The sequence below is a fragment of the Neodiprion fabricii genome, chromosome 1 (genome assembly GCF_021155785.1).
Source record: "Neodiprion fabricii isolate iyNeoFabr1 chromosome 1, iyNeoFabr1.1, whole genome shotgun sequence".
Lineage (NCBI taxonomy): Eukaryota > Metazoa > Arthropoda > Insecta > Hymenoptera > Diprionidae > Neodiprion > Neodiprion fabricii.
Window position 1 is genome coordinate 18,215,813 of NC_060239.1, and position 23,452 is coordinate 18,239,264.

Sequence of the window (23,452 nt, forward strand, 5' to 3'; positions counted from 1 at the left end):
GGCCTATACAATGGACCCTCCTCTTTCTCGAATAAAGCCTGCTGAGAGGCTGAAGCTTTTCTCCGAGCTGTTCGTCCCTCTTTTGAGGATGCTTCATGACGTTAATCTGCTCGGTTGATTCGGCTGTCATCTTTTTTCATGGCATATTCTTTTACAATAGAACCGAAGATGACGTCCATTACTTGCAGCATTTTTAGTATAGCATAAAAACCATCATTAAATATTGAGACTGCAAGGAAGTTAGCGAGTTTGATCGTTTTCAATCCATTATGAAGGTGCTTTGGAGCAAAGTACTAGAGCAAGCCGTTATAACTTTCATAGTTATTCTGCGTGTTCCATCATTTCCATCGTTCTAGTAATTCCCTTGAACTCAATTCAGTATAAATAGGTTCCAAAGCTTTCGTAACACCCTTGTCAAGTGGCAGATAATCATGCTTGAATTTTGATACGGCCATTCCTTCAGCTTCCGCGCGGCGATATGAGCACCAGCTATTCGCACCTGTAGGGCAATTTCCGTAGTTCGGATTTTTATCCGTCGAAGACAAATGATGCAAGGTAACCCAAATTTCTTGATACATTTCATCAACATTATCTTGATGCCTGGTAATTGCCAATCCATAGTATTTCTGGAGTTTATTAATAACTTTATCAGTTAGCGTCACGGTATTCTTACTCCTTCCACCTAAACTTTTGGCTTGTTTTTGAGATTGCGGCATCGCGTACCTATTCTTTTTTCCACTTGTAAATAGCATTCTAGTTTTTCTGCATGCACATCGTACGGATTTAAAGTCAATAAACCTGTAAAATTGTATGTGGTTCTATCACCGTCGCCAATAAAGCGCGCATATCTTAATCTATATTGATCGATCGAGCGACCTCATATTTTCTTCACACTATTAACTTCCATTTTTCCAGCTGATCCAATATGATTGACATCGCAAATGTCATGTCCTTCAAGCCATTTTTAGTATTTTTCAGGAAGAGTATCTTTTTTCTTTTCCCATACTTCATAACTCTTACAATAGGTCGATTGTACGACTAAACGGTTTCAGCAGCTTTCGTTAGATTCTCAAAGCATATAGCGAAAGTGTTGTTATGAAATTTGCTAAGAAGATCCATCAGGCCACAAAATAGATTTAGTCCATTGATACCGACGCCTACAAATCGCATCACAAACACTACGACGATTTATTTCATAAGCATTACCAATCATCGGTCCAGAATTCACATATGAAACACCGCACTCATATCAGACAGCAACTTTGAATCCTAAGCCCCGTGAACTAGATTCATTGAACTTGATATCTTTCTTGCAATTTTTACACACAGCTGAAGTGCTACTTGCACTGAAAACAGAGTAAACCTGGATGAAACGGTATCCATGGGTATGATCAACTATAATTTCATTATCTTCGGTGCGTCACAGGTTTTCACCGGCTGTACTGGTATTTTCGGTGGACTACTCATACGTGTATCGATTTCCCGAAGATCTCCTATTCCTGCTTTGAATCTATGGTGTGAGTATTGTGAGAGCTTTTTTCATTGGAACTTGAACTGCTGTTACTCACTTTCACTCTGTTGTACAGTGTACAGTAGCTGCAAGTAAACTAAACAGATCTTTCCAGAATAAATGCATTATACGACTCCAGAATGCTTTTTAAATGGCAACGCTGTTTTCAAATAGCCCCATAGAGTCCCCTCTATAGTGTCCTCTCCCCCCATAGTGACCCCTCTTTATTATGTACCGTTTACAATGCCGAAAGATTCAGGTAACAACAATACGTCAGCTCCGAGCTCCGCCTCCAGGCAGATGGGGCATTTTATACCTACGAGCGGCTGTTCTGTAGAAGGCTGCCATTCGGGGGGTATTAGAGATACGGCCTTAAAATTTTTACAAGATATTCTTGAAAATAAAAGCTGTTGAAAACAGCAAAAACAATTCAGATCGTTGAAAATTGTGAAACGAACTCAAAAAAAAATAAAATAACGGCCACTACGTGAAAGCAGCACCCGATCGTCCGCATACCGTTGGCACATTCGCAATAATAACATAATATGCCGCCAAAACAATCGTATCTGATTTATAATGAACGTAGCAGTTGTAAGTTCTTCTTTCAATGTGCCTAGATCTCACTTGTATTTTGAGAATATCAACTTATGTTTTGCAATAGCTTAAAGCTGACTCACCTTTTTCATCCATCATTTCAGCTATGTAAGATATTGCTTGTTGCAATTGATAAGTTCTAGTAAATAACTTTACAAGATCCAATCTCATCAATTCAGGAATATCGAGTAGATCAGAAGACTTCAATTTTCCAAACAAACTCTTTCTTCGCCACTATCTTTCCGATTCGACTTCGTTAGTAACTTTCATTCTTTATACAATCGACATGTGAGCTGTTTTCTTTGCCAACTTTTGAAACAATAAAATCTATTATCTCTTCATCCGAAGAATCCCTCGAGACTAGTCGTTTTTCAAATGCATTTATCAAAAAACAAACTATCTTACTGTAAAGACCAGCTTCAGTCAGGTAGCGATTCTCTAATTGTTAATGGGAAGACTTATATTTTTGAGCTACAGCATTATGTATAGCTTCTACAACCCGCCGAATCATCGTGATACGGCGGGACTTGCTTGCGTCTTCAACTGACAATTGTTTTTGTCCTCTCTCCTTTAATGATGGCATGAGAACACGATATTTTCCTTTTTCTAATCATGATTTTACATCACAAAAGCCCCGATCAAGTACAAAAACATCATTTTCTTTACACATCAGTTTCTTCAAGTCGCTTTTATTTTCATTCAAAATTATTTCTGATATTTTAGCGTCGTTTTCTTTCGCATAAAATGGTCCTAAAACATCGACAACATAACCATCAGTACTACAAATAGTAAACGGCTGACATAGAAGAAATTTTTTAGGATCCGAATACGATTTCGTCTGGTATTCGTTGTTGAAATTTTTTTGGTGTTTGCAGTATGTTCCATTAGCAGCTAGCGCAAGATTATCGTCACTTCCGTTGTGAAGTTTTTTAAGGAGAATCGTTGAATGACTTCGAATCAAGTCATCCCAATCAGCGCCTGGGACACGATTTCTTGTTGTTGATGCTGTTGCGAGAGGAGTTCGTGCAGAAGATTCTGCTGTTCTTGTTGCTGTTGTTGTAGCAGTTGTTGGTGTTGTTGTTGCTGTTGTTGATGTTGTTGTTGCTGCTGAATCTGACGCATTAGTAAATCTTGGTTTCCCTGGATGAGCTCAGCCAAGTGAGCTAGTTGGGGCTGTGGCTGAACCTTAGCTTCCAAACGAGGAAAAACGGGAGGAAACGCCGGCTCACGGGATGAAACGCGCCCGGCAGCTCGTCGCTCCGCGCGTGATGTCCTCGACGTTGGAGATCGTTGCATTATTTTGAATATACTCTTATCACTTTAAATCCACACAAAACTCTATCGAGATTCAGAAGGATCCCACTTCTGACACCAATGTTACGAAACGGAAAATTGAGAGAGGAAACGGATTTATTCAGTGATGAAGCTCTCCTTTTAAAGTCTCGAGATGGACTGTTTTTACAATAATGTCGGTTGACGCAGGAACCTTATTCTTTTTAAAGACATAAGAGGTTTATAAACGTCTTTTATCTATGATGAGTACTAGATCATTTAAAAGGGGACAAAACGGGTGATTTCACCCTTTGTAACAATATGATGTCATACGCTGGACAAAACAAAGGCTACAAGTACATGCTCATAGTTATTGATATCTTTTCGAAGTACGCGTGGACTATACCGACGAAGAGCAAGTCTGGAGATGATGTTACGAAGGCAATAGAATCTGTGCTTGTCCAAGGACGGATACCAAAAAAAGTACACGTCGACAGAGGAACGGAATTTTACTATTCGAAATTTGAATCTCTTATCTCACGCCATGCAATCAAACTTTACTCCCCGTACAGTGATTTGACGGCTTCTATCTGCGAACGCTTCAATCGCACGCTCAAAAATCAAATGTGGAAACGGTTCAGCAGACAGGGGAGCTACAAGTGGCTCGATATCTTTTCTGACTTGGTCTCAACTTACAACAACGCCAAACACCGAACCATACGAACGAAACCGTCGGATGTCAGCGTTGAAAACGGAAGGCTGTTACGACGTCAGGTGTACGGACGGCTTTGAGCGAAACCTACCAAACTGACAAAGTTCAAAACTGGTCACAAAGTTCGAATCAGTAAATTCAAAAACGTCTTTGAGAAAGGTTACACTCACAATTGGACGACTGAAATATTCTCGATATATCGAGTGGAAAGTACTCATCCTGTGACGTACAAGCTGAAAGACTACCAAGATCAACCCATCGCTGGTGGTTTCTACAAACAAGAGCTCCTCAAGGTTAAACATCTGGATATCTATCTGGTGAAGAAGGCGCTCAAGCAGCGTGGAAAAAAAATATATGTTGGATGGTGAGGTTTTCACAACACACCCAACAGTGGGATAAGCGTATCGGACATGTAACATTAAATAAATGAATTTTTGTAAAAACGTGGGTGCCTTTTTATTTCATACCCGATACATAACAAGTATGCATTTTCATTCTTTATACAATCGACATACATATGCATCGTTATACAATTTTTCATATTTCGGAGCGTTTTCATTCACAATGCTCCATAATAATATTTTACACATCATGGTACAGTTATGAAATTAATCCACGTACATTACGATGCGGTAATTACAAAGCTAAAGTGCAGGCTTGTAGGCCCACGGAAGCGTGTCGGTTGTGTTTTGAAACACGATCCGTTTGTCGTCATTCCAGTTCAGTGCCACTTTTTGCTGTTCTACAGTGTATACCTCGTGCTTTCGACTTAACATCAAATTCTGTTCGCTAGAGGTATTCCATAAGCGTTATCAAGCGAAAAATCAGACGTATAGAATTTATGCAAGTCCTCCTTCATATGTTTGTATATGTCGGGGACGGTAAAGTTGTAAATCAAACTGTCGGTATCCGTATACATTAATTTTGCTCGGTTGCCAAATTTCCGTTTGATATAATCATTATGAAAATCGTAGATATACGTTTTAGACAGATCCAGAATGCAGAAACATGCACACAATGGTTTATCAAACTTGACTTCCGTTTTACTCATTTTGACGATAATTATATCTTTGCCGAAAACGGTGCGTCCGCTGTTTGGTTGTTAGTTATTCGACCAAGCCGCGTGGAAGAAGTAGATCGCTGTAGTTTCAAAGATGAGTTATTTGTTTATTGTTGTATGTACACTCTATTTATTTATAGCTTTATTTATATTGTGACGTGGATTTTTCCCACTCCTCGGTCACTCGGAGAAGATGACCGAGAACTTACCACTTGCACAATAATTTGGCGTCCACGATGTCCCCTGAACCTAAAATAATACCGCGAAATTCGTTGGGCGCCTGGCGTGATCAACACGCCTCGAAGTCGGTAATACGATATACCGCGACCATATGCTCGGTAGCTCAGTACCGCGGAGAGGGGAGAGGTAATTTTTGGGTAGAGAGCGATACGCCACACGTACGCCAACAAGTTATTTCACAAAGCAGCTATAAAATTAGACAATATATTTCAAAATAGCGATAATACAAAAAAAAAAAAAATAATAACAATACTGCAAAAGTTTGTCCTCGCAATCCCAAACGCAAACGCTTAGCTTTAAAAAAAAAGGAACGAGCAAACAAAATAATCAATAAAAAAAATGAAGGGATCCAGAAGACCTCTACGGCCTACGTGCGCTAGTCGCTATACTAATCGTGACCGCTAATTTACACACAAAAAAAAACCAAAAACAAAATAGGACCCGACGTGCTGCTCGCGATCGTCTTCTACAGAATGGCGCTAATCGCCAACTTAATACTAACGGATTATGCAAAAAAAAAGCAAACGGAAACGAGGCTCGTCGCGTCACCCGCAACTATCCTCCACCAAAGAATCTTTTTACTAGCGCGCACCCGAGCTCCGCTTTCTCTGCGACGGCGGGACGCGGTCGCGAAAACGAATGCTCCCCGTTAGACTGCTCGCGACCTATACGAGAACTGAGGCTGTATCGGATGAAGTTAAAATGACCCCGTGTAACGGAATTCAGTTACACTCAAACTCGAGGCAATAATGTCTCGGCTCAACCCGTGACTCGACTCGATCTCCTCGATCACCCGAAATTAACGCTACTTCCTTACGCGCAACTCAGGCTACGGTCACCAAGCAGATGTATCGGCTAAAGAATCTCGAGTACAGTCGCTAACGCCGATCCTCACTGGCCATCCGTCCTCGGCAAGCCTTTACTAATTATCTCTCGAGATTCTCTCGCAAGAAGGTTAACAGCGCTTACCGCTCCACATCCAAGCGATGAACTCGCCCACTCCCTCGTGATTCTTCCCGGTCATCTTAACTCGCAACCACACTCATTCTCAGAAACCCACGAAACAAACGCAATGGTCACAGTGTGCTAGAGCTTCAGCTAACCGCCAGAACTAGAGTGATCTCTCATGGTCGCAACGCCGATCTTGTCACGCTAATCCTTCGTGACGTCATCACCCTAAGAATGCGCAACAATCGATCTGTCATCGATTTTGGGGATTGCGCAACTTGCCTCGCACCTGTCGTCGTTACGCGGCGCAGAACTTAAGGCTAGATCGCGATGTCGTCTCCCGCGCAGCTCTATGGAGTCCTGGGGTTGGGCGGGGTGGTGCTCCCTCGTCGCCAGCTAGTCTCTCGCGGTTGCCTCGGTTGGGCGTAGGCGGGGTGAGCGGGGAGGCTGCGGCGCGCCGGCCGCCAGCGGGAATCGCGTTAGCCTTGGATTCCCGCGCTGCAGGGACCTGCGTTGCCTCCCCCTCCGCAGCCTGGGTGTCCTTCCCGCGAGATCTCCGCGGTTTCGCCTTGCCTCGAAAGATCTTCGGCGTCGGAGTTGGTCGCTGGAGGGTAGCCGGTGCACTCAAAAAAAAAATAAAAAAAAACCAAAGCCTGTAATATCTTGGTCGCAATGCGCTATTTTGTCCCTGTCGAAGCTCGGGTGCGTGACTCCAGTTCTGGCGCTCGCTAGGGTTATTTCGCGACTCGATTTTCGAAACCCTGATTCCGGGATCTCGCCCAGGGTTCAGGGAGTCTCTTGTATTGGGCAGGCCTAACCGAACTGCCACGTTACAATATATATACAGAGAAGTTAGTATTTTGGTTGCCACGCTTGTGAAGGAATCGCCTGGGTTATGTTGCACCGCGGTGGAGGCTTCAGCGATGAGGTTTGGTGACGAATTGGTGTGGTCTTCGGTGGCGGTATGTAGCGGCTCTCTGGAGAGCTAGGCGGCGTGGAAGGACGGCGATTCTCCGGTACGGTCGCTTGTTGTGGAGATTTCCACTCGCTGTCGGACGGTTCTGTTTGTGTGGCCGTCGACACGTAGGTGGGTGGAGTCTCGGCGAACGTAGAAACCGCTGCTGGGATGCGGCGGTAGTAGTTCGGAGACGTTACTCTAGCTCGCCTGACGTCCCACAGCGAGAGCAGGATTGCAGGTGGCCTAGTCAGAGGCTTTGAAGGGAGGTTCACAAGTTGAAGCACCCAAGGAGCCGGTGGGTTGAGGAAACTTGCCCTTTTTGTTGAGCTGGCTTTTGCCAGGTGAAAAGAGTCCGTCATGCAGTTGTTCAAAAGTATTACTTTCTTCTATGGCGCGTGACTAGAAAGCGTGAAACGCTTTCTGCGGTGCGTGAGTTGTAAGGCGCGCGATCGACTAGTTGACTTCACAAGGTTGTTGTGAACAGTTTGGCTATGGTAGCTCTAGCACCGTACCGTCCATACAATTCGGTGATGAATCGAACATATCTGTACTTTCGCACGTTTTCCATTGTTGTGCCAAAAACTGCATTGTTCATCAGTTTGTAAAAATGTTTCTCGAATTCGTTGTGAGATTTTTTCCGCAAATCGGTATTTAAATCTATGTAATTTTTGAGCCACGGGGTTAGCCTGAATTTGAAAACTTTGTAAATTTTGAGTAATCCTAAGCCTAATTCCAAACTTCGTTCCAAAACGCGATAGTAAACAATGTAGTTTTTCTTGGAAAGTAGCGTGGTCGTCAATTTCGTCTGTATATTGTCCGAAATCGGAGGTACATAGTGCTCCGGACACAATGGTAAATCTTTATGAGTTTCATGCAGCTCATCAGAATATTCCCAATCGACCTCCAGTATGTAACCAAACTCCGCATCGTTCGGGATGGCAAGAACGTCGCACTATCTGAAACCTGACACCCATTTGAAGGAATTACACGGCAGAGCGAAGCTCACAGTAACACCGTACAAATTATTAACGTCAAAGTACATGAGCTAAGATTCTTTGACCTCAGGATGGAATGCCTCCCCCATGTAGCTGTTGTTAGCCTTTGCGTATCTGTTTGAGCACTGTAACACACCACCTTGAATACTTTTTTCGATAAACATAATCATATCTATGTCGGTGAGAAGCTCGTGCTCGATGCCTGTACATTTTAACATTGCACCAAACGACAGACCGGGCGATGTGTAGTAGTGTAATGGGTTCATTTTGTACGTGGTCCAACAATTCTGTCGAAAATTTTGAAAAACGTCGTCTTGTAAGAACACGTCCGTCTGCATATACAAGTTCGAATACTTTCCCAAAGTTTAAACGTTAAAAGTTTGCCAAACTTCACATGCATGTGCATAGTCGTCGTCTGATATATCCCGATCACTTAATTCTGAGTGAAATTGTTGTTTGGATGGTAGACGCCTGTCCTCTAGCTTCTCCCAACTGTCTATGTATTCGTACGGGAACACTCCTTTTCTGGTCAATAACTGAAATCCATCTGAGCTACCATAAAATTTCCATGTGATTGTTTTTCATCATCACTGAGATACGTTGCTAATTTCTCAAGACTACTTGGCACGAAACGGTACGAATCTATGAATCTGAACTTTACATCTGTCCCCTCGACATACTTTATAAATGAAATGTACTCTTCTTTGTTTACGGGTGGAAGCTCGATTGTGCCCTCGAACGATGTAGCCAGCGCTTTGATCAGAAAATGCGAATCGTAACCTGATAGATTGTGGAATATCAGTGGGATAGTGTGCGAATTTTGGTAATTTAAATTGCAACCTCGATGAGCAGCACCATGGTACTTTCCTGTGAATTGACAGTGATCACGATGTTTCACGTCTGTGAGTGTGAACGGTTTTTCACAAATGTGACACACTGTTGTTGAATGAAATTCGTTGATTTGATCGAAATTGAGCGGTTTCATCAATACAACAGTTTCGAAATAAGCTCCTAACGAATGTGCCAATTTCTCTAACTCATCCCCAACCCAATTGAATGCAAGTCTCACCACGATTAATTCAGAATGTCGAAATTGAATCGTTGAACGCACAATGTAGATAGTAAGCTATAATATACGGAAGATGCTCCTGATAAATTGATTCTTTTTCCCCAAAAACTTTTCAGAGTGGGCTGCAGTAAACATTCTAGATCTGCGTCAACGCAGAATGGAACGGATTCTTTGTGCTTGAAATTTGAAAATTTGAGAATCTTGTCCTCTTCTGCTGGTAAGATAACTTTGGTTTTGTTTAAATTCATGCAATCTACATTGTGCTTTGATGAACATCCTTCAGATCGAAAGTAAGTCAAACATCAATCACATAACCAAGTTCCACATTCATATTCCACCACATTCATGTTTAGAAAATTGAGAACTTGTTAATCGAGACAGATTTCGAATACAAATAAAATAAAAGATTCTATTTTTTTTTTAATGTTCCACATCAACATCATCGTCATCGTCAGTGATTTTAGTTTCTATCGCTAAAAGATGAATTACAGGTTTATCAGACTCATTCTGACTCAGGTGAATCGGTACTATTTCACTTTTTTTTCGATAACCTTGGTCTATACCATAAACTTCAGTGGAAAGTCCATTGAGTTTCTCAAATTTTGAAATGGTGTTTTTGTCTAGAGACATAGGAAACTTTATACCATCATACCGTAGCCCTGAGCTGAAACGCGGGTACGAGCTGGTCGTGTTGAGATGGTTGTTGTCGGCTGGGAACAAAGCTGCTATGACCGACCAGAGAAAGCAATATGGGTCGCTGTTGCAGATGTTGACGACAGCCTTATTATAACTAATATGCTCAGGTAACGGGGTGTACGTGAACACACCGCCTTGTAGTGGCACGTACTTTTTGATATTCACAGTAAAATTGATTATTTCAGACAGCGACCAGCCTGAATCCTCTTTCTGGAAATCTTCCAGCTTTTCTCAACAAACGCTCTGTCGCGTTTTCGATGAACTATTCGTTAATATCCGTTGGCTGGAGGATGATTATATTTATCGTATGCAAAAATTTGATCTCTTCCATTGTGTGATCATCTTTTCTAACTTCAAATTTACAAGCCAGGATAACGTTGGCTTTCAAGCTCCTGTCTTTCGTCAGAGCGTTTTTTAGTCTTGTCACAGCTAGTATCTTTGCGTCTTCTAGAAATCTCTCCACATCTTCATGCTTCAAATTGACGATGAATCCAATTCGAATTCTCCCCCCAAAAGCTGATTCCAAATCTTCCCAGTGAACTCGATCGCTTCTTCTTTCCTTTTGCGTATCTCCACCCGTTTTCTGAAGAAGTGTGAATTTTTCCGCGAGTGCTTTCAAGAGTCCAATCGTCATGATGATTCTCATCTTTTCTCCAATCGATGAAGCTTTTCGCAAAATTTTGTTGAGAAGCCGAATATTTTGACTTCTGAATTTTATCCATTTGTGAATTTCCGTGTTTGATGATGATCTGCCCAAGATTTTATGCGCCGTTTTTATAATATCAATCAATCTCAAACACTTCGTGGATTCCATCTTCAGCTTTTTCCTCACGTATACTTGACAAGTTGAAACTGAATGATCATTTGCAGTAATAAGCGTCCTTTTTATAGGGCAGCTGTACGTATGTTTGTGTGTGCGCGCGCAGTGTCTTGGATTCTTAAAGCGATAGTAACCCAACACCGCAGATCCTTGGCTCTGAATGTGTACTACCGCAGCTATCGCTTGACCTCGCACTCTGGCCTTGTCTGAATCCGTTCAAATCTTATCGTAGAGTTCACTTCACAGTTACAAGCTAAAAAAAATGTCATGCGGATAATATCGTACCGATATCCGAGCTAGTAAAAAACAATCCTCAGAACCATTAACTTTGAAATGTCGCGTGGTTGATAACGTGGGAAAGGAATGTGAGGTGGTTGATGTTACACATCAGCAGTTCTACTGTGGGAAACGAATGTGAGGTGGTTGATGTAACACATCAGCAGTCCTATCGTGGGCAGAGAATGCGGGACGGTAACCGACATTTGAGTAGGAAAAAAAATTCATGCCCTCCACCGTTGGCAGGCGAGCATTACAGACTTTGACCTTCGGTCGGTAAGATTGTCGGTAAAACAGCACGATACTGACCCTTGACCGATACAACTGTCGGTAAGGTTGCACGTTTTTGACCTCAAGTCGGTACGGCAGATTGCGACGTCATCGCGGAAAAGGGTTTGAGTCTGGGGAGGATGTCGGTAAGTATCGGTAAGAGGAATCTGCGTGTAGAACCCTCTTCGTTATACTACTCACGTCCTTTTTGAAAGAGTTTAAAATAAATTTTTAAAATTCAGAAATTTATTGATGACGTTCAAGACCAATAACAGAGCTGATCATTTCATTTGAACTCCCAGTTTATAATCCAAATAAAAAAACAACCCCCTACGTCGGCTGTCACCTTGTCGTGGTGTAGGGGCTTGACGGCCGCGATGAATCTTGGGGATCCGACGCCCCGGGGCTTCAAAACCTTGTGGCGAAAGTGACTCTAGACGAGCGTCCACTAAGAACAGTCGGCTCAGCCTCTTGGGGCTGGGTGTATGAATGGTGATTTGAATGGGCGATGCGTACATGGGATGCGGTAGGGGCTCCTGGGGTGATTTCTCAGAGACTAACCAAGAAAGGAGTAGTTGCCGACCGACCGGGGCTGCGGGTGAAGTCAGTACCTTTACCGGACCTCTGTGGCGTACTACGGGTAAACGTTAGTCCACGGAACCTCGGTTCCCTGGCGAAGGTCCCAGGAAACCACATGTTCAACGTGGGAGAACCGCTCCCTGCAGTTGACTGGAGCCAATCTGGGAGTCAAACCTGGTACCCCGGGCGCATGCGTGGAGGATTACCTGGTCAGTATTTCCTCATATCCGATGTCCGGTAGGGCAAATCCGGCAAGGTCTTACTCGGCCGGTGGCCTATCCTGTCTCGGATTAGCAGGGGAATCCCCGGCCGGGCGACTGGAAAGAGCTAGGCATGGGGGGTTCGCATGGATAGAGCAGACCACCCGATAAACCGACAGCGGCTTCCATGCGAGGGGATAGGATTTTTTCCGGCGGGGAAAGATGCCACACCGCGGTGTGGCTGCCATGATGGCCGAACCGTCGTAATCAAACAAACAATTCAATATGGATAATTTAACATCGAGTAGGCGGAAGGTGAAGCAAGGAAAGGTGCAAGAGCACCTGGATAGCAAGGGCTCGCGGGGGCACGCGAGGGGCAGGGGCGCGCGCGCGCGCGGACAGACACTTGTGCGGGGCATTAGCTGGCCCCCTCTCGAAAACACGGAGCCGGGGGGTACGCCAGGGCATTCACTTGCACCCAACGTTTTGGCGGAGACTGTGGGGGGAATCAACGCACCGCCACAGGTGGTGCCCGAGGAGACACCCACGCGTCACCAGCAGCAGCAGGGGAACAAACGAAAGGGGGACTAGCTAACGCCGCCCGAGAACGCTGCACTCTCGGACGGAGAGCTCTTCCTCCCGCGCAGACTCGAGGTAGAAGGGAAAGAGAAACCGCGGCATCAAACTCTGACTACCGAGGGGGAGGGAAAGGGAACGGCCAGCCCCTCAGGCGAGGAGGAGGCAGCACGTACGCTTCTAGGAGCTCGCCCGAAGCGCAAGAAGAGGTGCACAGCTATCGTCAAGGGAACTTACCTGGAAGACGACTCCGAAGCAGGGGAGTCTGGGTCAGAGTGGAGCGCGCAGGGCTCGAACCTGCGGCCAACAAAGAACCCTTCAGTGGGAAAAAGGAACGCCAGAGCCGCGGCTAGGTCCCCAAAGAAAATCCCGCAGGGGGCAGGCCCTGCGGAATACAGGCTCATGTCAGCATCGGACCTCGGGGCACAGCTAATGGAGTGGCTCGAGGACATAGACGCCATTAGGATGAGATGCAAATCCATGCACGGCAGACTGAGTGGAGAAATGAAGACAAAGGTGGGCTTGGCGAAGGAGGCCCTGCTTACCCTTACCGCGAAAGCGGAGGCAGCAGGTGACCCCGCTCTCCTGCAGGCGCGCAACACGGACCTAGAGGCTCAGTTGCGTGATACCCGTAGGGAAAGGGACGAGCTCCAACGGAAACTCGAGAAAAATCGAGAAGGCCGAGAGAGGCCTCAGACGGAAATAGCGAACCGGGCGACAAGCTCATACGCACAGGCCGCCAGCAGGGGCCCTGTCGCGAGAGCCGGCGAGCGACGGTCGGAAGCCGCCCAAACGACGACGGTGCTTGACCTTGGAGCGGCCACTAGGAGGAGCGAGGTGGAGGCCAATGAGAGGCCGACGACGGTGACATCAGCGGGTGCTTCGGAGTTCGAACTTCGCCTAACGGGATCCGAACTTCGACTCATCCCGGACAGTGACAGGGTCAGGGATGAGGAGATGGCCAGACAGTCCGCGGCCCTGAAACAGGTGCGAGAGGAGGTGGGCAGGATGTCCCTCCTGCTCCTCGATGCCTCGAGCAAGAGCGGAGCAGCTGACCAAGACCCTCTTGGTAAGGGTACGGCGCAACCTCGCGGCACGAAGGCCACCACGGAGAAAGTGCAGAGGTCCTCGGGTGACCGGGGTGCGACCGACACTCCGATGGAAGTTGATGACGGCGCCGATGCAGAGAACGGTAAGGGGGGCTGGAGAACGAAGAGGAAGAGAAAAGGAAAGCGCCTTGGGGAGGGAGTGCCGAGTGGGGCAGCAGTGGAAACCACGCAGACTGCCCCAACAGGGGCCCTGCGGCGTACCGGGGAGGACAGACCCACGGTGGCTTGCCGTAGAGCCCCGAAGACAGCAGCCGTTGCTATCAAAAGCAGAGGGGAGAACACCCCGTATGCGGAAGTACTCAAGTTCGCACGCGAGAAAATACAACTCGCGGAGCTGGGTATAGAGGAGACGAGGGTGCGGCGGGCAGCTAACGGGGGGGTTCTCATTGAGATTCCTGGCCCCGAGAATGCGAGGAAGGCGGACGCTCTAGCGGCGCAGCTGACCAAAGTAATCCTCGATAAATACGGCAACGCAGTCTCAGTGACAAGGCCGGTTATTAAGGGCGAACTGAGAGTCCTGGGCTTGGATTACTTAGTGTCCACCGAGGAACTGACTCACACCCTAGCCGAGCAGGGTGGCTGTAAGGTGGAGGAGGTCCGTGTAGGTGTTCCGAGGAGGACACCGAATGGACTATACAGTGCGTGGGCACAGTGCCCCCTGAGGGCAGCTGTGGCTGTCGCGAAGAAGGGCAAGGTGAAGATCGGCTGGACCACGGCCAGGGTAGAGCTGCTGGAGGCGCGCCCCAGGCAATGCTACAAGTGTTGGGGCTTTGGCCATATAGGGAGTATGTGCAAGGCGTCGACAGAGCGCCGGGCCGCGTGCTACAGGTGCAGCGCTGAGGGCCACCAGGCGCGAGATTGCACGGCCAACCCCAAATGCGCGGTCTGCGAGGGGAGAGGGATAGACAGCGCTCACAGGATGGGTTCGGGACGTTGTACATCCATCGGCAAACGGGGTCGGAGGCCCGCGACTAATGCAAGCGAGGATGGTCAGGTACATACAGTGTAACTTAAACCACAGCAGGGGGGCTCAGGACCTACTGAAGCAAGTAGTGCTCGAAAGGGAAATCGACGTGTGCCTCGTATCCGAGCCATACGCTACCTCGAGCGTGGCCACCTGGCGAGGCAGTGACGATGGCCGGGCGGCCATATACTGAAGGGCGGAGGGTAACGTCCGCGGGGGCTCGCTCGTCAAAAGGGGAAGAGGGTACGTAGCCGCTAAGTTCGGGGATATAATTGCCATATCGGTGTATATATCCCCGAACATTCTGATAGCGGAGTTCACTGAGCATCTGGACGACCTGGCTCGGGTGATCCGGCTGGCGGGGAACAGTGGGAGGGGGGTACTGGCGGGGGGGGGGGGATTTCAATGCCCGCTCGCCGACCTGGGACCCGTCTGGGTCCAACCGAAGGGGAAAGCTGCTCGAGGAGTGATCGGCATCATGCGGTGTACGTCTCCACAACACTGGGAGGACGGCGACATGCATTAGGGCACAGGGGTCATTTGTCGTCGACCTGACGTGGTCGTCAGTTAATCATGTACCCGTGATCAAGGGGTGGCGGGTGTTGGAGGAGACGGAAACACTACCCGACCACCGGTACATCTCGTAAGAGGTCGGTACTCCTAGACGCGAAGAGCACAGGGGTAGAAAGGGCCACATGCGCTGGAACTGGTCGAAGTTCAGTCCGGAACATCTGACAGATGCTCTGTCCTTCACCCTTTCCTGGGGACCAACTGGAGGGGATTATACGACGCCAGAGGGCCTTGCAGGATGGATTGAGCGTGCCATGACGCAGGCCTGCGACGCAGCCGCGCCTAGAGCTCGCACGGGGAATCGCTCCAGGAAGGCGACATACTGGTGGAGCGAGGAGCTGGGCGATATACGCAGGTTCTGCATAGCGGCGAGGAGGCGCCTCGCTAGGGGAAGACGGACGGTTGATGACCGTCAGGAAAAAGAGGCCGAGTATCGGGCCGCCAAGAGGGTGCTCCCAGACGGCATAAAAGCGGCCAAGGCCAAGGCGTGTAGAGACCTCATCAGCTCCGTGGAAGCGGATCCATGTGGTTTCTCTTACAAATTGGTGCTAGGCAAACTGCGAAGCTCCCAAAGAGGGTTGACGGAGACGCTGGAGGAGGATACCCTCAGGAGCCTCCTTGATGCCCTCTTCCCGAGGGGTGATGGATGAGCTCCGAGGGCCCAGAGCGGCTGTCGGTGGGACGAACGGCGGGCGGTCACGGCGGACGAGGTTCGAGCTGCGCTTAAAGAGGCATGCTCGCGCAGTGTCGCCCCGGGACCGGATGGCGTTAAGGGAAGTGCGTGGGCGAGAGTTCCGGAGGGAATGATCGCACTACTGTCGAGGAACTTCAGCCTCTGCCTACGAGAAGGAGTCGTTCCGCTGCCATGGAAGAAGGCTCGACTGGTCCTCATCCCTAAGGGGGGAGCAACTACCGGGCCTATCCCCAAAGTAAGGCCGATATGCCTCCTGAACGAGGTGGGTAAAATGTTCGAGAGGATCCTGGTGGCTCGGCTGGGCAAATGGATGGAGGGAAATCCTCGGGCGCGCTTGTCCGAGGACCAGTACGGATTTCGGGAAGGGCGATCCACGAACGATGCTCTACTAAGGATGCGACGATTCGTGGAAAACGCCACGGAGAATGGGGGCTACGCGGTGGCTGTGTTTCTCGACATCGCCAACGCATTCAATAGTTTGCCATGGCCATCCATAAGGGACGCACTTAAAGACAAAACGGCTCCGGAGTATCTTCGACGGGTCCTGGATTCCTACCTGTGGGACAGGCACGTGGAATACACAAACGGAGATGGAGAGCTGAGGAGTCTGGCAGTGACGGCCGGGGTCCCACAGGGCTCGGTTCTCGGCCACCTGCTATGGAACTTGACCTTCGACGAGGTTCTGCGGCGGGAGGGGGTTGCAGAATGTGTTATTGTCTGCTACGCGGACGACACGCTGGTGTTGAGTTCCGTTGGGGATCCATCCACAGCGGTAGCACTGGCAAATGCGATGGTAGCCAGGGTAGTCCGGCGAATTTCGGGCCTAGGCCTCACGGTTGCGGCGAGCAAGACGGAAGCTGTCTTATTCCGGCGCGTGAAAAGGGGGGAAGCACCAAACATACCAGACGTCAGAGTTGGCGCAGAGAGGGTGCTACTGTCGGGGTCCATGAAGTACCTGGGGGTGCGACTGGATCCCGGTCTGACGTTCAAAGCGCACTTCGCGTCCATGGAGACTAGGCTAGGGGGTGTCACGAGGACACTAGCGAGGCTGATGCCAAACCTGAGGGGGCCATCCGAATCCAGGCGTAGGCTTTATGCTCAAACTCTATTCGTGGTGATAATGTACGGCGCTCCGGTGTGGGGGGGATGTGGCGAGGTCCTCAAAGTACATCCAGCAGGTAATTACGAGGTGCCAGAGAGGGATATGCGCAAGAGTGGTTGCAGCATATCGCATGGCCTCCTTCGTGGCCGTTTCGATGCTGGCCAGGACCCCACCACTATATCTAGTGGCTGATGCGTACGAGCGCACATTCCATAGAGTGCGCGAGCCACGGTCGACCAGGACGTGGTCCCAGAGCATGGTCAAAGCGATTAGGGAGGAGGAACTGCGCGTAGCCCGCGAGCAATGGAAGGTGGACTTTGGAAGTGCGGGGCTCCCCAGCGAGAGGTTGAGGTTAGTTATCCTAGCAAACTGGACGAGATGGTTCGACAGGGCACACGGAAGCATGACCTTCCATGTGACCCAGGTCCTGACAGGCCACGGGTACTTCGCAGATTTTCTATATAGAATAGGGAAGACGGAGAGGCCGACCTGCTGGTACTGCCGGCTGGAGGAAGACACGGCGAGCCACACGGTGGAGGCGTGCCCCGCGTGGAAGGACAAGAGGGATGCCCTAAAGCGCGTCGTAGGGGAGGATCTGACACCGCCTGGCCTGATCAGGGCTATGGTAGGGTCTAGAGAGGGATGGGTGGCGGTGGCTAGCTTCGCGGAGCGGGTCATGACGGCCAAGGAACAGCGGGAGCGGTTACGACAGCGAACGCGGCGCAGCGTGCACCGCGCGACCCGCTTGAGCGGGAGAAATGGGGGTGGTTCGCGTGTAAGCGCGGGCATGACGTAGGCTCAGACCTACACGGGCAGGGGTCCAAACGGATTTGCGGGACGGGACACCAGTCGACCTCAGCCCGGTCCTTTGGGTCGTGGCCGTGGTTCGGGGGCGGAGGAGAGAGGAGGGGTGCAGGGCAATTTGGAATCTGGTGCCAGGAAAGGTGTGACGCTAGGCGATAGGGTGACGATAGGGTCATTCCGGCCATGCCCCCTCTTCTTCTTCTTCTTCTTCTGCCTCTCTCTCTTCGGCCCCCCACCCGGGGACGGCGGATGTGACGGTCGCGCCGGATCCATCTTCCCCCGGATCCGCAAGGGCAGGGTGCTCATTATCGCGAACATCGAGCACCAAGTAGGGGTCTCCATTTGCTTGACAGCTCCGTTAAGCGGAGCTCTCGTCGCAGCGACAACAGAAGACGTCCCACCAGCGGGCAGGGTCGTCCTTCGCGAGAGGACGCTGAGCATAGGATGTGGCCGGAGGGAGCCGGGAGGCGCAACTCCCGGTTAGGCGTTAAAGTAAGGTCCGCGCGTAACCGCGAAGGTGCCGGGGGATCCCTGAGGTTATGCCTCGCGCGGTTCCGGGGAGTCCCCCCTACTTGTACCAGAGTGGCCGCTGGTTTTTTAGTGGGTGCGAGTCCCACACTACCCTGAAGCTTCTTGCGCGAAGCTCCAGGGTGTGCATAAGGCATTTTTACCAGCGTTATCAAAAAAAATAAAAAATAAAAAAAAATAAAAAAACAACGAGATCTTGTGCAACACTCCGATTATCCGTAATTCTCTAGGAAACCATCATTTCGCGCAATTGGATCAACTGTTCCCAATTCAGTCCAGTAAATGTACCAATTTTCTCTTTAGAGATAGAAAAATCGCCGATTTTATCGTGTAGTTCTCGATCCGAAGTTGCACTACAATCAAAGCTTTGAATAATTTAGTTATATCTGCATCCGTTACAGAGCTTGAATGAGAAACTATTCTCAAACGTTCTATTTCATCTGCATAAAATCGTTTCTTCATTTAATGTTTTTGACAACATCGATTACCCTTTGGGATGAATATTTGTTTTCCGACAAAAACTTATTGACGCACTTCAAACGGCACGACAATGAGTCCAGAACTATATCTACACACAAAACAATAACTCTGTGTAGAAAATACTCTTCTAAAACGTAACTAGTTTGCTCTATAACTTCTGTTTTTGCTGGTCCCGCTGGTGGTTGATAAGGTGGATCGTTCTTAGCTTGTTGTGATAATGGTTCTTAAGATGAAATCGACTCTTGACGTTCGGGCTGAGGAGCTGTTGCCACGTCTTGTGCCTTTTCAAGTTTTTGTTTTTTTGCCTTTGCGAAATGAACGGTGCCACCGCAATTACGAAATAGAATATCACCAACTACAACTGTCTCAGCTAAACAATCTGAAAGAGTTTTGACTTCATCGTTCGTATTGACAATTTGTTTTGATCCGACCATCTTTTTTTTGATATACCACAGTTTGCGAAATTTTTACCAACGTTTGTAGTAGACATAGTGACTGCTGTCTAGAAAAAAATACGAGTTCATCAATAATTTCAAAATGGAATTTCTGATTCAGAAGTAATTGAAGACCCTGTTTTATAAAATATCTTGTTACTCTACACTACGCTCTTGAATTTAACATAATAATTATGAATGGCAAAAATAATTAGAAATATACACGATACATTAACAAGTTCAATGTTTACATATTCAAATTCTCTTACTATTCCAGCGCATCTGCTGAATTTCTTCAGATACAAATAAAACGTTTGCAAACGAATAAGATAAAGAGAAAAACCACCCCGCAACTTTAACAACAATCCGAAGCGAAAGTGACGTATAGAATGCTTGGACACTAAAAATCTAGGCGGGTACACGATACGATTGACGAATGTTGGTCACCAGCACGGTTGTATACCGGCTATGCAGGTTAGAGAGGAGGAGAGCGCACTCCATGTCAAGTCTTACATACAGGTCTTGAAACTCATCGAAATTTGCGTGGTAGGTGGAATAGGCTTACGCTGCATTTTTTATTTTTCGGTGCTACCGCTAGTTCGCACTGTTGTAAGGTAATGTTCGCAAACACAACCTCTAAAGGGCATAGCCGGATAAGCAGGTCGAATCGGCCCCCGCTGAATTTTTTGTCGGTACTTCAGGGATCAATTTGGACCCAAATGAAAATAATTCAGTGAAAATTTCAGCTATCAATCTTGAACGGTTTCCGAGTAATTGAAAAAAAACCTATTTGTTAGTATTTATTTTTTTTTTAATAGTAAAATTAAAAATTTTTTTTTGCTGATTTTTTTTTAAATACTTACGAGTAAAAGCTGTGAAAAAATATTTTTTTTATGATTTCTAGACTAATAGCCGATTTTTAAACTAAAAAACAAAATTACAATTATTTTTTTTTATGCCTATTTTAAAACATGCAATCACCAAATTTGGACAGAATACGTCTTTTATACCCCTCTGTACTTAGGAATTTTTTCAATTTTTTTGGTTTGGTGCAACGTCATGAAAAAAATTAAAAACCAATTTTTTGTTAATTATTTTATATTTCAACTGCTTAGAACACTACTTACAACTAATTATAAAATGTATTTATTCATAAAAATATTCATCAAAAACGTAAGTGGTCATCAAAATATTTGTTAATATTTCCGTCAATCTTCATCACTGTCTTCATTAATAACTACACAGTGCCCGGTATTATTGAAAATGCGACTTAAAATCTCTGCTGGTCTTACAATTCTCGATAAATATCTAGCATGTGATAGGTAATAAATAATAGCTGCTACATGCGAACAACAACCAACTGTACGCCGACCGTTGGCACAATCACAGCAATATCGAGAAATTCCGTTAACTCCATTTTTGCCACGATGATACTCAATGAAGCAGCGATATGTTTTTGCATTAATATGCCGAGATCTTACTTGAAATCTAAGAATGTTTTCAGCCGATCTTACGTACTGAAGGCTTATATTATTATATTTATCCATCATCTCAGCTAAGTATGACACTGCTTGAGAAAGCTGGTATGATCCTGTCAGTAAAATATGCAAATCTGTTTCGGTCATCTCCGGGAAATCGTGTAATTCGTCCGGCGTGATAGTTTGAAATGGCAATTTTCGTCGACCCCAATGTTCTCGTTCTACATCATTTGCTAATGTATTTTCCTGATTTTTTTTCAAATTCATCACAGACAGAACTTGATCTACAACTTCCTTATCAGAGCTGAAACGTTTTCCAAACTCATTATTTAAAAAACAAGCAATCTGGCAATATAATTGTGCTTTTTGCAATAACTTATTGTCCAATTTATGATCTAATAATTTAAACTTTTGTTTGATAACTCCATGTACAGATTCTACTACCCAACGAATTTTTGTCACGAATCGAGATTCATTTGACTCACATGTGGTGAGTTGATTCCGTTTCCCTTTCAAAGCTGGCATTAATACTTTGAATCCAAGATCTCCTAAATGCTTAACGACGTCACGAAATCCGCGGTCAAGCACAAAAATGTCTCCTTTGCTGAGAAGTTTAGTTAAACCATTTGGATTTTTCATGATAGATTTTAAAATTTCTGCATCATTTTTATTTGCAGTGAATGGTCCTAGCATATCTATTACGTATCCATTGGTTGTGCAAACAGTAAATGGTTCAAAAAGAGGAACTTTCTTTTGACCGGAATATGATTTTCGTTGGTATTCATTATTTGTACTTTTTTGATGCCGAATGTAAGTACCATCGCATATTATCATAAGTTGATCACCTAAGTCAAAAAGTTTTGTAGCCACTTCTGAAGAATGATTCAAAATATCTTCTCGTGATAATGCATTTATCCCAAATCGCTTAGGCAAAACATCTTCTTCGAATGACTTCATGACTGAGAATGAATAATCCGAGACTAATTGCTCACGCTGTAATCCAAAAACTGACGCTATCACAGCGTTTGAATTACCAGTTCGTAATTTAAATAAAAATACAACTATAGCTTGAGTTACATCTCGTGTCTCTGAATTACGCATTGATGTCATCATCGAACGTAATTTTATTAACTCTTCCCATGTAAAACCTGTTAAGGCTTTTAAACGTTTTTCGGGAAAAGAATAATCACCGATTTTATCCAGAAGCACGGAATCACTACTGATAGATAGGTGTTTCATGATATTTGATAAATCAGAAACTTCAATCATACTCATATTTGAATGAATGCGTAATGAAGACACGTCTTCATCGAAAAATCGTTTTTTTATAAGATGGTTCTTGCAACATCGATTGTATTTCGGGATAAATATATTTCGCTTCACAAAAACTTGAATACGTGCTTCAAAAGGTATTACCACCATGTCTTCATTTAACCTACAAATGCAGCAGTACTTATGAGTATTAACTACTCTTGAAAACATCATTTCCACACATTGAATTTCTTTTTCAGTTTTTTCAGTGGCTACATAAGTTGGATCATTAGTCGATGATAGTGAAGATACAGTAGTCGTTAATGACAAGGAAGAAGATAATTGAGAAATTAATTGTGGCGGCGTATCTTTTGGAGATAATTCTTCTAGAGCAACATTTCCTGAGCTAGTAGACGGTCGAATTTCAGAAATATTAGATGATGTTGAGGATTTACTAGTTGATTGACTATCTATTTCTACTTTTGAACGACATGCTGATTGATCTTTTAATTTTGAAGCCAAATAAACAGATACAAAAGACCGACATTTATGGCACAACTTATCGTTGACTTTAACATTTACTCCGATTAACTTAGACATTCTATCAGCTTCTTCTTGGGTAGAAATAGTTTTTTTGTAGCCAGCCACTTTTCGGAGAAACACATTGCAGCGTATACATTTAGAATTTAGGGACATCCTGCAATAATAATAATATACAGTTATATTGTTGAACAATGATATCGATTGATCATAATTATTTATCAAAGAATTAATAATATTGTTATACTTGATCAAAATATAGACGATATGAAAGTATTGTCACTTAAATAAACACAGCACACAACCAGTTACTTAAAAAATACCATATAATTGCGGTTCAGGACATTATTTTTGTTTTTCATTTTTTGAGGTTACGTTGAAATACGTCTAGTTGGGTAAAATATTTTGTTCGAAACTCCTAGATGGCGTTTTGTGTCAAAACTGCAGTTAAATATTTTTACCGACCGTTGCTTATAAGATTGTTCAAATTTTATTTCAAATATGAAATGTATACTTCTAGATATTACATAGGTCATTAATAATCTATAGTATAAAATAGTTGAAATATAAAATAATTAACAAAAAATTGGTTTTTAATTTTTTTCATGACGTTGCACCAAACCAAAAAAATTGAAAAAATTCCTAAGTACAGAGGGGTATAAAAGACGTATTCTGTCCAAATTTGGTGATTGCATGTTTTAAAATAGGCATAAAAAAAAATAA

The 23,452-nt window shown here is 45.7% G+C and overlaps 2 protein-coding genes across 6 annotated transcripts in view; one reads left to right on the forward strand and one right to left on the reverse strand.

The window, feature by feature from the left end:
• Positions 1 to 23,452, reverse strand: part of LOC124177821 (two pore potassium channel protein sup-9) — an 854,038-nt gene that overhangs the window by 412,893 nt on the left and 417,693 nt on the right. The window lies entirely within an intron of this gene.
• Positions 11,929 to 14,893, forward strand: LOC124187821. Its single transcript, XM_046580008.1, has 2 exons — positions 11,929 to 12,236; positions 12,847 to 14,893. Exons 1-2 carry the CDS (start codon positions 11,929 to 11,931, stop codon positions 14,891 to 14,893), a joined length of 2,355 nt encoding a protein of 784 aa, XP_046435964.1.